Source organism: Harmonia axyridis, chromosome 2 (assembly GCF_914767665.1).
Source record: "Harmonia axyridis chromosome 2, icHarAxyr1.1, whole genome shotgun sequence".
In the NCBI taxonomy this organism is placed as follows: Eukaryota; Metazoa; Arthropoda; class Insecta; order Coleoptera; family Coccinellidae; genus Harmonia; species Harmonia axyridis.
This window is the reverse complement of record NC_059502.1, coordinates 21,057,785-21,074,255: the sequence shown is the minus strand read 5'-3', so window position 1 is coordinate 21,074,255 and position 16,471 is coordinate 21,057,785. Positions and strand designations below refer to the sequence as shown.

The following is a 16,471-nucleotide window of genomic DNA, read 5'->3' as shown; positions in this document are numbered from 1 at the left end:
GTTTCACAAGTTTTCACAATTTCGTATTTGAATGTGTAGAATTCAAAAATCGAAAGAACATTCGTTCATTCGCCGTCCAGAGTTTTTCTTGGAAACTAGAAAAGCTATTTACATAAAATTTTGGACAAAAATCAATTTTTATACCGATCGAGTGACGACCCCATGAATGTACAAGAAATTAAATGCCTATGGAAAAAATGTTTATCTCCAAAAAGAACAAGCACAAAAAATTGAAAATAAATTGAAAATGATTTTATAGCAAAGTCCTAACCACAATTATTGATGTATCTATTGAAAATGAAAAACGATAAAAAAACTTACATTTTCAGGAATACTGGGCAACTGAAATGGCTTTGGAACATCCACTGAGAAAATCTGAAAAGTTCAACACTGCATTAATTCATAATTAAAATATTTTAAGAACTACTTACACTCTGCTCTTTATTGAATGAAACAGAAAATTGTTTTCCTGGATCGGCTAGTTTGGCATCATACACTGAAGTCAAGAATTCTCTTAAGTCTTCCGCTCTTGTGCTATGCATAAGTGATGCTGTAGTATCTAAAAATCTGAAACAATGGTCATTTTAGTTTTATACATGATAATAATAAAATTGAAATGAATATCATAAAATCGAGTTATATGGTCTCCAAGGGCGAAATTGGCGCATGAACGAAGAGCGCCCAAAAGCTCTGGACTTGAAGTCGGTACTTTTCCTCATGGCTAAATTTGAAGAACAATATGAATACCAACAGTTTCATTTTTAATTTCGTTTTTTCAAAATGAAAGTTCATACTTCATACCATAGTATGAAGGATCCTTATACTATGTTCATACTCATGGAGGTTGAAGTTTTTCTCTTACAGGGAGGTATGATTATAGGCGGTATGATTTATTGGAGAAAATATTCGGTAATGACTCAGTGTCGTTCTCATTTACTCATAAACAAACACCCACATTATCTGCGGTATTATGTCGATAATAATTCATGAATAATGCACTATGAATTTCGTTAATTCAAGATTTAATTTATTGACCCCAACTGTTCTCACTAAATTTGTCAGTTAAAGATATAAAACACTGCAAATTGATACAATGGCTTAAATCATTGAAAAAAGTGTTTAAAAGATTTATAATTATAATTATTATCTTATCAAGTATTCATAACTCAGAAACTATTGGAACTAGACATTCGCAATGGAAAATGTTACATTTAGAAGAATCGCAGACAACACACGTTTTGAATTTCCTGGTTTTGTGTAGTCAACTTTAGAAGATAAGAATTTTTAAAATTTTTATTCTTTTATTTTTGAGCGATATATCACTTTATAACAATGTCTGTTATTTTCGAATTTTGGACCAATAATGGTCCTAAACCACGGAAATATATGGAAAATACGCTTCGAAAATAAAATCATCATCATTTTAAGTTGAATGAATCCTTCGATATCAAGTCTTAAAAAAAAAACATATATTCTCGGATTATGGTTCTTCTCTGCTGAAAAAAAATCAGACCTCAACAGTAAGTTATTTTCGGCCTTGTGAGAAGTTCTAATTCACGTACATGAAAAGTACCTTGTTGTGTAACCTAATACTGTTAGTTTCGGAGATAAAGTGTGATTGATGAAGGTTGGCCTAAATTTCTGATACCCAAAACTTGGTACGATTTAGTTTAAATTATGTGGATTTCTTCAATTCACACAATCCTTCAAAAGGTTTCTTCTATTCGCTTTACAACTAAAATAAGAATTGAAAAATAAATATTTGAGAAAATTTGAACCTATTTATTTCATTTCCTGAAATGGTGGCTCTGTGTCATGGCCGCCAAGGTCACCGGATCTAACTCCTGTCTATTATTTTCTGTGAGGTTATTTGAAGGATAAGATATGTGTCATTGAAAACACTTCACGGGATCAGGACAGAAAAAGCTTGCGCAGATGTAAGAGGCAATCTCGGTATGATTAGAAGAGCAATGAATAATCTCTTCTCGAGGACTAGGAAATATGTAGAAATTGAAGGACTTTATTTTCGAAATTTATTTTCATACTCTTTTAATACTAAGTTATGAATTGAAATGATATAGATTTGAATTTTCTCAAAAAATTAATTGTTAAAACTTATTCTTTCTATTAAGCAAATAGAATCACAGTTTACATTTTTCGAGATGGTTACGTCATTTTTTTTTAAATTTAATTTCTAGTTTGAAAATAATTCATAGTTTGATCGTGCATTCTTCTTATCAATATTTTAAGTAGATTATTGCAACACTCAGTAGGCGCTGAGGGTTTTCAGAATGAAGAAAAGCTAAACAGAAAGCTATCAAATTCCAAATCTCAGCTGATAACAATTTGAAAAGCTGTAATTTCTCTGAAAATTAAGATATCGCAATCATTGAAAAGAGGAATGTTCAGAAATAATGAGACAACATCTGACTGTTGGTAAACATTCTCATCTGTCAACGATTCACACCACAGGTGTTCTGAATAAGTGTTTTATTCATTCATTATTTTTGTTCACCTTGTAAATTGAAAAAACGTAGTAACTAAGGACAGCATCTGAACAGTTATGCTCCCTAAGAATCAAGCTAAAATTGAAAAAATAATTGCTAAAATCGGCCAAAAGGTTCCAGATACTTAATACTCCGTTGAGATTCTGTACGTTCCTCTAATTTTCCGGTGTGTATACGATAATTTACAATTTCCGAACATATTGAAGCATCCTCATTTCCTAAAAAACATCCTAATACGCTTCCCACGAGAGTGCCAGTGTTATGCGGCAATAATAAACTAGAAACTGCGAATCTTAACCGGAGATCGAATCGATTTCCTACTGATGAATTCCATTTCAAGTTCTGCCTTGCATCCTCAAGGCTGAATGACGTCTTGATTTCGTTCTCAATTTTACGAGAATTACATCGAAGTCTTATAAGGTATGGAATAACTTTCACAGCTTCACAATGGGAAATACAGACAACTATGATTACATGACTGCTATATGCTCATTTTTCTATCAGATACATAATAAGGATTATGGTGTTTATATAGGGTGTTTTTTTTCCAGGTATATAACTTTAAGTTGGCATTACTGTTCAAGAAGGCGACCGATTTAACAGCTGTCAAGTGATTTATTCTCAGTTTGGTTTGGCAATTCATCATGAATAGACTCACGCCTGAACAACGTTTGCAAATAGTGTAATTTGATTTCGAAAATAATGGTTCTGTGCAGAATACGTATCGCGCACTACGTCCATTTTATTTTGTTTAGCGATGAAGCGCACTTCTGGTTGAATAGCTACGTCAACAAACAAAACTGCCGCATTTGGAGTGAAGCTAATCCTCAAGTGTATGTCGAAACACCGTTACATCCAGAAAAACTGACTGTTTGGTGCGCTTTATGGGCTGGTGGAATCATTGGTCCGTACTTCTTCAAAAACGATGATGGCCAGAACGTTACAGTCAATGGTGATCGGTATAGAGCCATGATTACTAACTTTTTCATTCCTGAATTGAACAACCATGATGTCCAGGAGCTGTGGTTCCAACAAGACGGCGCAACATGTCCCACAGCTCGTGCCACAATCGATTTATTGAAAGACACGTTTGTTGACCGCCTAATTTCACGTTTTGGACCTGTGAATTGGCCTCCAAGATCGTGTAATTTAACACCGCTAGACTACTTTCTGTGGGGCTATGTAAAGTCATTGGTCTATGCGGATAAGCCACAAACCCTTGACCATTTGGAAGACAACATTCGCCGTGTTATTGCCGATATACGGCCACAAATGTTGAAAAAGTCATCGAAAATTGGACGTCCAGATTGGACTACATCTGAGCCAGCCGTGGCGGTCATATGCCAGAAATCATATCGTCGGCTAAGAGTGTAAATCTGCTATGTCCATAATGAACAGTTTCACAGGAGACCAAAAAAACCGTACAGTACAGTGTTATAATAATAATAATAATAAGAGAGTTTATTCATGAAAATACATTCAATAGAGTTTATTGAATGTATTTTCATGAATAAACTCTCTTATTATTATTATTATTATAACACTGTACTGTACGGTTTTTTTGGTCTCCTGTGAAATTGTTCATTATGGACATAGCAGATTTACACTCTTAGCCGACGATATTCAAAATGTAATGCCACAAGATTATCTTGCGGATAAATAAAATTCATGTCAATCGAGTAATCCATCGTTGTTTTATTGCAATTTAAAGTTCTATAGCTCTAAAAAAAATCACCCTTTATTTCGGTAATTTGATCGTCACGAATATTCTTCTACTGTGACCTTCCCAGAAAACATGATTGATAACAGTAATCCGATCGTGGTCAACGAACGTTTCAAATTGTTAAATAGGCTAATAAATGGTAGGACCTCTTAGCGAAGTCCGAGACTCAGAGACTGCACTTGCAATATACATGTATCGGTCAATAGCCACGGCGGGCCTAAGGTTCCGTAGATGGAAACGAGGAATGCTTTACATCCGGTATCGTTACGTATTAATTCGTTCCATTCATTCCCACGAAGGTTAATTCGATAATGCGTCTGTTTCAATATACACATGATGTGTTGGACTGAATCCATAAAGATGCGGTTTAGCAACAGCAATCTCTACTGCAACGTTAATGCGGTACCATACTCAAAATTTTATTACCCGAAAGTTAGTAGGAATTTATTTTCGCGGTGAAAAATAATTCATTTGAAATGGTCGTATCGTTAAATTATCGAATTTAATTACTTCAATTTTGATTTAAATGTGGTTCTTTTCCTTTTGTTTAAGTTTTAATTATGATATACCTAACAGGCCAACTGAAAAGTACCCGGTCGCGTAAAGGCAAAGGCCTGTACAGTTCAGAGCGCGAGGTCCGCGCGGCGCTCTCGATCACTCGTGGCTTTGTTTATGAATACGCTGCATGGCAGACGACAAATTCCAGTGTAATACAGAGCCAATAAATTATATATGTCTTTGTGTCGTGTTCATATTTATACGTGCTTAATTAGGTATTTTGCAACACTGCATTTTCATATTATTTTACATAAATTTGGCATATGATTCTGAATTAAAATTACTTTTTGTTTAATTGAGAATATTGTGGCGAAATACCCAATTGAACAGTATAGGTTTGTCTCGTGAATTTTAAAATCTATTCATTCCTACCTTCATCTTCCTGATGAATGGTAGATATTCGTACAATAAAAGTCATATATACATGGGTCATTATATATTTTAAATAACGAAATACAGAATTAAGTTCAATGTAACTTAGCATTTGGTAGGTTATGCGAAATGTTGCTTCCAAGGCTGTGCTTCCGTTTTAGTTTTTCAATTTTGGAAGGCCTGCCAGCTTGAATTCTCCCAGATTGAGGCAATGCTTTGTTTTTACGTCGCGAAATTGACGTTGGCTGCACTCGAATTTTTCTAGATTTTCTCCCGCATATTCGACTTTTAGCTTCCAAAAAGTTTAAAATTTGGGAAGGGGTTTTCAGGCTGTTCATTACTGCATTAAACTTAATGATGGATAAAGTAGCTTCTGGGCTTTGATTGTCTTCGAGCGTACTTGTTATGCGCTCAAATTCACTGCGCATTCTTTTAATTTCTTCTTTAAATCGGCTTTCACATTCTTCGGCGTTCATTTGTAAATCCATTGATGTTGCTAAGTCTACTTCAGCAGGAACAGAATTAGTTGATTGAACTGAGTTTTCAAAGTTTTCAAGATCAGTTGTGTTTGAATCCATATTTTTATAAAATTCCTCTGGTGCTGAATGCCCAACAGCTAATTTGGCTAATTGTATTCTGTCATGAACGCTTAGAACTGGAGACGTTTTAAATAATATACCAAATTTTTGTTCTATTGCGCATAGGTGCTTACAGAATTTGCCACCTGTGCCTGATGGACAATCACAAAAAGCAATTTTAGCATTCACTGTATAAAATAAATTGGAATCTTTTTCAGATGCAACATGGAAAATTGTATTGTCCCTTTGATAAATAATGTTAATATCTTTTGCTCTAAAACACATATTTCTATAATCAATTTGGGGTTTAGATCTTCTTGAATTTGCAAATTCCAACAATTTTCGCTTATAGTAGTTTTCGAACACATTGATGATAAAATCAACCAATGCACAAGAGTTAAAAACCTTGCACCTTTGCAAAACTATATCTTTAAAAATCCTAATTGAAGCTTCAGTGTAATTATTAGTATTGTTACCTCTTGTTATTATATTATTTCTGTACGAAATACACCATTCTTTTCTGCGGACCCACAATTTCTCCAGATGATCATATAATGCTTTGTTACTTTGCACTATATTATTACTCATCAAGAAATCATAATTCTCTTCTGAATCTTGTAATGTTGGAGCGTAAAGTATGTTCCTAAACATTTCCATCACTGTTCTTCTGTCCTCCTTTTTCACGTTATGGTCAGTTTGCCAGAGCCATCTCCATAAAGCTTGACAAAGATGGAATGTACATAGAAGTAATATGGAGTTCGGAAATACAGCTGATAACGCATTGCGCTCGGATGCACTGTCATCAGTCATAAACACTTTTGGATCGAACTTTCTATTTTCTACTTCGATTGCTTCAGTGGCAGACGCAAAAGCTAAAGTATAATTCGCTTCAGTTTGGGATGTGTGAAGAATGCATGCGATAGGAACAGCCCCTGTTTTGTTTGAAGTGAATAGAAATGTGACACAAGTATTTGTCTGATCGCAAGATCCGCTGGAGTCCACGAAAACCATTTCAGTGCATAAATTTTGAAGAAATGCGCGTCGCATTATTGGAGTAATAACAACTGCGATAAAAGGATTTTCTTTGATGACTAGTGTACCGCCGGATTTCTGCAACAAGGACTGTCTGTTCTTGAGAACTTCTATCATACTTTTTTCTTCTCGACTACCGTACTGAGAGAAACGCCACTTATCATACAAGTACTTTATCTGCCTCTCAGTAGGATTTTCTCTAGCATTAGCAAGAAGATATGCTGTACTTACATTCTGTATTTCCTTCGTTTCTTCAGAACCAGATTCAATTATTTTCATTTCATGATAAAATCTAGCAGCTGACGGAGTCATTCCCGAAATAAAGTATGACTCAAAAATGTCTTGTACTGTCTTGTTCACACGCAAGTATCGAAAAGCTTGTGCCACATTTATCCTATGGGAATGTTGAAAATTTATTTTTATCACTACGTTAATTCCGTCTTTTAACAGCACATCATTTTTTATTGTGTTTCTATTAATTTTTTTGAATTTAATGTCTATTTGTGCTTTGCAATTTTTGTTCCTAACTTCACACGACTGCCGTTTTCGTTCAGCTACTTTATTCAATGATGAGTGTTGACACACGTATAGCTTTCGGAATTCATAGCGAGTTGCATTAGGATAACGTCTTAACGTTATCCAGTTTGTATTGGTCGAGTATGAAAAATCTTTTACCCAATTGTCACATTTTTCATCCACTGTGCCCACTCCTGAAAGCTTACACTGCACTAAAATACTGAACTTTTCGTTGTTGTCCACAGCTGTTATATTGAGAATGTTTACATTTTGGCACAAACGCCCGAACAATCTTTTTAAGGTTGATTCATCCATGATGCACGCGATAGAATCAAGAGAAAATAGAAATTATAACCTATAACAACGTGAACGTGTAATATGCAACTAGTAACTGGTCAATATTACGATTCCAAGTGAGGCGGACGAGGAATTGCGACAGTTGCTCTGTATCGTACTGCGATTTGTCACACGCAACGCAGCATATTCATAAACAAAACCACGAGTGATACAGAGCGTCGCGCGAACCTCGCGCTCTGTACTATACAGGCTTTTGCCTTTACGCTACCCGGTCTACCATAGTGATACACATTTTTTTGGCAAAATTCTATTTTATTATTCAACACAGTTGCTTTCGAGGGCGATAAAGCAATCATAGCGATCTTCCAATTTTCGAAACCATTTTTGTAGTACGATTTGTCTTTCGCTTCAAAATAGACCTCAGTTTTGGCGACTACTTCTTCATTGGCGATGAATTTCTTTCTAGCGAGCATTCTCTTGAGGTCTGGGAACAGGAAAAAGTCGCTGGGAGCCAGATCTGGCGATTAATTCTAAGCCCAGTTCATGCAATTTTGCCATTGTTTTAATTGATTTGTGACACAGCTCATTGTCTTGATGAAACAGTACCTTTTTTTCTTCAAATGGGGCCGTTTTTAGCGATTTCACTCTTTAAACGATCTAATAACGCTATATAATAATCGCTGTTGATGGTCTGGCCCTTTTGGAGGTGATCAATGAATATTATACCTTGCGCATCCCAGAATACCGATGCCATAACCTTGCCAGCTGACTGTTTTGTTTTTCCTAGCTTTGTATTCGATTCACCGTGTGCAGTTCACTCATCTGACTGTCGATCGGACTCCGAAGTGAAATGATGGAACCATGTTTCATCCATTGTCACATATCGATGCAACAATTCAGGTTTATTGCACTTAAACAGATTCTAACTCAGCTCAGACTCATTAACACGTTGTTGCTTCTGATCGATTGTGAGCTCGCGCCGCACCCATTTTGCACACAGCTTTCTCATGTACAAATATTCGTGAATGATATGATGTACACGTTCAGATGATATCTTCACAATGTCTGCTATCAACTTCACTATGCGGTCATTCAAAATTATTTTGTGAACTTTTTTTATTTTTTCGTCGGTGACATCCTATTTTGGGCGTCCACTACGTTCGCCGTCTTTGGTGCAAGCTTAAACTTGATTTTCTCGGTGCAGCCAAGATTTTGTTTCAACTGCATTTTTTTCCTTCGAAAAACAATATTTTATCAGCACACGAAACTCTTTTTTTCCATCTTTTTTCAAATAACAAAAGTAGCTACACTCACAACGCAATATCTCACTAACTAATGGTCGGACTCCTGTCAAATTTTGACACGTATCGTTTGTAGGTTGGAACTAACTAAAAATCATATAGATATAATACTAGCACCGCCATCTGTATATCAGACCGGGGACTTTTCAAATGGCCTAATATGCGTCGTCAACTTCTGGTGAAAAGGAAGGATGAAAGCATTTTGTTTGGGTGAAGAGGAGACCCTTCAATATAAATATGTCAGCTTATTTTATAAACAAATACACGAACCAATCACTATACTTATACGGGGAGGCAGTTTTTGCTGAGGTTTTTATCTGTACTCTTGTATCTGAGATATCTGTACTCTTGTATCTGTATACTGAGATTTATCGACCATGCTTCATTGTTTGAAGTTAATAATTTTTTGTATTGCTCTTCCTGAAAAAAATATAGAGGTTGTCTACTTTTTAAAGGGCGGAAGTTCAATGGAAGATCATACAAGTTATTTGCAACCAAAAATTTCATATAACAATTCGAAATTTTGATGGTTATTCTTCAATTTAAAATTTCTTGATTTCACGAAATATTTCCAGTTTTTCCATAAACGGAACACTGGTCAGATTTTGCCAATAACCAACTCGACCGCGATATTCAAGAATCGAAACCGGATCTAGAAATTTCGAGTTCCTACTAGGTTTTTCCGTTCGTGACAGAGGCGTAGCGATAGGGGAGCTATTGCAGCAATTAATTCGGGAATGTACGCTCTGGGGGCGTCTGATACAAACAATAATAGAGGGGGAAAATATTATTTATTCGAAAAAACTATATTTAATATTATACGTCGACCTCTCTGAACTACGAATATAACATTCATTGCCTATGTTACAATTGTTATCTCATATCAACACCCAAAATCTCAATCCTGTCGGTTTTGTGGTCACAGAAATATTGTGTATTCTTCAGGAATTTTCTATGATTCTGTTTACGCGATCGACATGCAAAATTAAAACGAAGCTTGTAATTGTTACATCTAACTGCATCTCTATTGAATTTGTAGCTTTGAAATTACCAGGAAAACATAATTTCGAGCGTGGAGTTCAAATCTCTTGCCCGAATGCCCTAATATATCTTCCAAGTACTATGATTATAAGACTTCCTACAGTTGATTGTATAGCTTGAACAGCTGAACATACTAGTTCAATAATCTTTATATCGAAAATTTCGTTGAATACAAAGAGTAATAAACATAGATAGAGGAAGTATACGCAATTTTTACATGTCCTCAACATGGTTAGATTACGTTGTCGGATTGTGATATATTTTCAAATCCACAATTTTACTATATTGTTTTGAATGTATATTATATTGAATGAAATATATTTATTTAAATATGCAAATTTGAATATTTGGAATCCGATATTTTTCATAATTGTCGAATTTATAATAAGCAGAATATTTTCTGTATCTACCTGCTGAAATCAAAGGTTTGGCAACTTTTGCCCTCCTAGTGTCAACAGTTGTTTCACGTCGTTTGGCGCGGTTGAATTTTGTTTTCTGAATTTTTGATATATTGAGGAATTTATTTCAATATATTTTGAATTAATATGAAACGTTGATTCACTGTGGGACATAAGAAGTGCGTTCTTTGTGGAGAAACTCGCGAATTGAGTGAAATATCGTATCACTGATATGTTTTCATTCCCGCGCGCTTCTTGTCAAATTTGATAGTTCATGTTGGGGACAAAATTTGCTTACTGAAAATTACATAATATGCTCCCTTTATCTATATTCATTAATTTGAGGTTGTAATTGTAACCCTCCTCCGAATTAATCCATATATTTCCATGGCCCTCCTTCATTAAAAACTTTCACGGTTTGATAATAATAACTCCCAACATCCAACGTCATTACCTATTACAGAGAAACAAAATACCACGTTTACATCACAATCTGAAACCTCGATTCAATTCCCCCATACATTTCTCATTAGTTCAATGCAATATAGCTCTGAATAACGAGTCGCCTAGTTGAAACGTTTCCATTCCTATTTATCTTTAATGCTTATTTTATTCCACCTCTGGAATTTCGTGGCGTCAGTTCGAAGAGTAATCATTCGGAGATCATGGAAAAAATGGATTGTTTGCTAACAATACCTTCGGCAATGACAACCGTCAACAATAGGACGAAATGAGCACTTAGCTGATGGTAGTTCGAAATTAGACTTGGATGAACTTGGCACGGGTGTTCTGAACAACGCGATGCGCTGTTATTTTCGAGAACGTTAAAAAAAGCAACAGGGGATGTGGGCGATATACAGGGTGATTCACCGCGATAGCTTTTTAGACGTTTGAAGAAACGTCAGAGTTTATGCTGGAAATTTTGAGACAATGTTCTTTTCCCCGAAAATATTTTCAGATCTCTACAACTTTCAGTTATACCGGAAACATGCCACTTCTTCCTTATTTCAAATAACACACCCAGTATATTATTGCATCATTAGATAGATTATTTGATGGATATTTCAGCAATTTACCTCAACTTGGATATAAACTCAAGGATTCAAGAGTAAAAAAATTCTTATGAAAGAAATTTTGGCGAAGAGGACTCACATTTTTCAAAATATTTTTGCAGAAAATGTTTTTTCGAAAAAACATTTTCTAATTTTTTGTCCTGCCAATACGCAAGACTGCGGTTTGGAACAAATATGTACAGGGTGTTTATGAGAAGATCATGAACTTGAACAACTCAAATTCATCAAAATTCAAGATTTTCAAATTACAACCTATATTTTTTATTCTTTCAGTCAATGTTAAGTATAAAAAGAGAGGAAGTTACTTAAGCAAACCCTATACCTCAAATGAAAACTTGAAGGGTTATCGAAGAAGAATTTGAAATAAGAAAAACCGCATTTTCTGACTGAATGGAGTAGTCTGCGACTACGGACGGAAAACGCAGAACGAAACTGAAATTCTATGTTTTGTCAACTAAATTTTGAATTTCATGAATGAGTTTACATATTAATTTGAAAATTCTTACTGGTCTATCGATTCTCAATAATCCCAATTAAGAATTGATTATAATTCATGAAATGGAAAATTTAGTTATCGACACAAAAAGTTTCTATCTGTGTCTTCGAGAAGTCAAAAACTACTCCCACTCAGTTAGAAATTATTCCTAATTTCAAGTAATTCCTCGGTAACTTTCACAGTTTTCATTTTAGCAATGGAGTTAGCTGGAGTAACTCCTCCTTTAGTTATACGTAGAATTGACAGAAAAACTAAAAGTAAAGGTTTTAATTTGAAAATCTTGAGTTTTGATGAATTAGAGTTGTCCAAGTTCATGCTCTTCTCTCAAACACCCTCTACATTTTTGGCCCAAATCTCAAACATTTCTCAAATAGTACGTATTGGCAGAATCGAAATTCAAGAAGGTTTTTTCAAAAAAAGCTTTTTCTGCAGAAATATTAAAAAAAACGAGTCCTCGTAGCCAACTTGTTTTTCCATAAGAATTCCATTATCTCATGGACGTTGAGTTTTGACCCAAGTTATGGCATATTGCTGGAATTGTCATCAACTAAGCATCATCTAATGATGCAACAATATACTGAGTGTGCCATTTGAAATATGATATAGTCTGTTTCAGGTATAACCCGAAAGTGTAGAGATCTGAAAATATTTTAGAGAGAAAGATCATTGTCTGAAACCCCAACATGCAAATTTTCATCGCGAAATTATAATAAGTTTTCCATAAATGTCTAATACGCTATCGCAGTCAATCACCCTGTATACAGGGTCTTTCACGAGGAACCTCACCCATATTTATACGGGAAACTACTGAACGTATTTTCATGAAATTCAGCACTTATAAGTATTTCACGATGCTGATGAAATCTAAAATATTTTCAAGGCATGAGCACCTCCGGTTTTTCCCTAAATGACGTCAACTTCCGTTTTTCAAATTAGAACACCATTTTTTTATTGCAGAAATAGATTCCTTAGAATATTTCAAGTTATTTTGATGTAACATTTTTCAGTTTTGGTTGGAAAATTCTCTCTGAGCGGGAAAATTCGAAAAAAAAATCGAAAATAGAGCTCCGCTGAAACAAGAATAACTTCGAGGTTTTTGGATGGAAAATTTTCATTTTTGGGATTTTTTAAGATGTTATTCTTGTTTCAGCGGAGCTCTATTTTCGATTTTTTTTTCGAATTTTCCCGCTCAGAGAGAATTTTCCAACCAAAACTGAAAAATGTTACATCAAAATAACTTGAAATATTCTAAGGAATCTATTTCTGCAATAAAAAAATGGTGTTCTAATTTGAAAAACGGAAGTTGACGTCATTTCCGGAAAAACCGGAGGTGCTCATGCCTTGAAAATATTTTAGATTTCATCAGCATCGTGAAATACTTATAAGTGCTGAATTTCATGAAAATACGTTCAGTAGTTTCCCGTATAAATATGGGTGAGGTTCCTCGTGAAGGACCCTGTATACGTAAGAGCTCAACTCGGTCGGAAGTATTCTGTATTTTTTCCGATATTCATCTTAAATTTTCTCTGATTCTGATAACACCATCAATATGAAATTCGCATGAAGCTAGAAATTATAACTTTTGGTTTGGGATCAATTCCAGCTCAAAATTCGAAAAAAAAGGACATCGTGGAGCAGGGCCGGCGCGAGTAATTTTTTCGCCTGAAGCAATAATTTTTCGGCACCCCTGCTGCCATAAGTACTATATCTGATTTTCACTTCCACATGACACTGAGTACGATCGAGGAATGATTTCCTATCACAACACAAGATACAAAGGAAGGTAGGGAATGTAAATTTTCAGTATTGCTTCGAAAACTAATCGAGACCGGAATTGTGTTCCGCTGAAAACGTTTGGCAGTTTGGAATGATCGTAGGAATATTCCATATTTTGAATGTGTTAACATCGGCTTCCAAATAATTCGAAAGCGAAGGTAAAGTTGGTTTTCGTTTTCGTGAAATATAAAATAATTTTATCCCTCTTTCAATGAGGGTAATAGGGAATTATGTTTATATTGGTTGGGCTGTCATATGTTATTCATTATACAGGCGGCTTAGTAAAGGCAGTTTGGAGATTTTTATTGCAGGGAATGACCCAGCGAAACAGAATAACCTTATGTTGTTTTTAAGAATCAAGGATCTAATATGATAAGGCGGCCAACAAACTCGGCCAAATTGCCGACCCTCAAATAGAGGCGCCTGAAACGGTCGCTCCCTCAGAGGAAAGAAAGGATAGAGGTGCCTTATAGCATTTGTTGACATCGCTATAACATTTTTGTTTACAAACACTTATAATGTACTGCGTTGCCATTCTGAGGAAGAAGTAATCTTTTCTCCGTTCTGTGGCATAAATGTTTTTCGAATATTCTGAGGATTTGGCAACACGGTTCTGTTGTTGTTATTGCACGTGTCAACTAGAGGTGCGTTAAGGGTTAACTGTTCATTTTAATTTCACGTTTGTAATCGGCGTTATTTCATACAAGTTTGTGAATTTTAAGTTACATATTGTTAATTTTAATCATGGTAAATACTCGAAAAACATGTATAGTGTGTAAAACATCGGAAAAGAAAACCTAACCTATCATAGGTAAGTTCACGTTTTGAGTCCATAGGCGTAGAATATATCTCGTCTATGGCGTAGTATTTGAGAGATATCGAAAACTTAATTCAATGCTAACATTTGTAAGTTTCCTTCAAATAGAGAATTTAGCAAAATATGGTGCCACGTATTAATATTGCAAATGAACAATTTGCCGAAATATGCATATGTTTGTTCCAAACATTTCAGCACCAAAAACTTAATAAGAGGCAGTAAGAGAACCATTGACTACGCCACTGAAATGTTTACCGCCCCTCTAGTTGTCAATTTGACAGGTTTGTTGTTGTCCTATCTCACTTTATCATCATACTGTTGCAATTGATTACAATACAACGCTATTTACTTCTAAGGGCACCTCTATCTTTTCTTTCCTCTGAGGTCGCTCCTCTGTTTCACCCCTAACCCGGCCCTGTCGTGGCGAAATAATAGAGCAATCCGTTCGGAGAACGAGTGCCCAAAAAGAAATAACCGTTGCAATGAGGCATTGCCTTTGAAATGTGATGATCAATTAGATGTGAAGAATGGGACTTCCTCTCCCACTGGGGAGATCGAATGATTATCTCTCGTTTATCGCATCACTATTCACCATAATACAAACAAGGTAATCAGGAGATAAGTTTTTGAAAGCGTAAGATAGAATTTACATGCTAAATCATTTGAATGGATATTTACTTTGGCTTCTGCAACATTCCGAAGAGAATTTGCTTGGAAATGTATACACCTACATGTTAATCTTTTGAATTATTGAACCAATTTCTCTAAGATTTCCACATGAAGATTGAGCTAAACTTGTAATAACATTGAGGACTGGTTTAATTGAAATTCGATTAAAATAATGAGTTGTCGCAGACGAAATCGCGAGCCTATTATCTGAAGACCAATACCAATATTCTATAGCAAAATTCTTTGTTACCCAGAATAAATAATATAATTGTTTCATTATTATGTTCCCTAGACAATAAATAGGTAAACCTCAAGATATATGTACCCATTATTTCTTCCACTTTCTAAACTGAAAAATTCATTCATATTTGCTAATGATCAATTAGGAGTTCTGTGTCAGAGTACATTCTTTTGAATGGCTCTAGTTTGAATATTTTGTTTGATTCTCAATTATTCGCAACATCATTTCAAAATCATAATAAAATACTCACTTATAAAAAGCATGATGCCATGGTAGATAGCTTAATACAACTATAGCAGTTTGTGAGTTTGGATCATGTCTGCAAAATCCAAATGTCCACTTCGACTCATTGTTGGTGAGCACAAACGAATAATGCTGTATAACAGTACTGAAAATAGTAACAATTTTAATTTTATCGTATATTTACTTCAATTATTTTGATATGAAAGCAGAATATGAATACTTCTATCTCATTTTTTTCTAGGTAATTTTTCACCAATTTCAAAAATCAACAGAATTTTGTAGAATTTTTTTCAATAAGGACATACAATAGATATTATATCAATCCAACAGAGAAATATTTCAGAGTCAGGTTTTCTCAAAAAACTTACTTTTCTATTTTATAAGGATATGCAAATTTAGGTACAGATTTAAGTACTTCCTCATCTTTGTACTTATCAGGAAATTGTTGGATAATCCACGCATCATTTTCGCCTTGAGGAGGAACAACTTCACAGAAGCATTCGAAAAAATGAGTCACATCGGTTCTGAAATAAGTGAAAATCAAAAATAGATGTTTTGAGTTGAAATACACCATTTATCTTTAAATTTTGATATTATTCGAATTCATTCTTGGGATATCTCAAATCAAAACACTATTCTTATATTAATTGCAACTATGATAGTTTTTTTTTTGTTCATAGAAATAACCAAAAATTCAAATCAATTGAACATGCTACAATTTTACGATTATCTAATCAACTTAGTTTTAGCATAATTTTCTAATATATTCAAATTAGAGAAATATAAATAACTACCATCTGCTTTACATTTTATTTTCGAATAGTCAAATAATT

At 34.6% G+C, this 16,471-nt stretch overlaps 1 protein-coding gene across 8 annotated transcripts in view; it reads right to left on the bottom strand.

Moving 5' to 3' along the window:
- The window catches only part of LOC123673692 (DENN domain-containing protein 1B), a 33,834-nt gene that overhangs the window by 17,035 nt on the left and 328 nt on the right, over positions 1–16,471 (bottom strand). For all 8 annotated transcript variants that reach the window (XM_045608294.1, XM_045608295.1, XM_045608296.1 and 5 more), the window contains exons 2-5: positions 16,007–16,162; positions 15,646–15,783; positions 432–567; positions 322–375 (exon numbers count right to left, since the gene is read on the bottom strand). In XM_045608294.1, the coding sequence (XP_045464250.1) occupies positions 322–375; positions 432–567; positions 15,646–15,783; positions 16,007–16,162 (484 nt within the window). The remainder of the gene's footprint in view (positions 1–321; positions 376–431; positions 568–15,645; positions 15,784–16,006; positions 16,163–16,471) is intronic.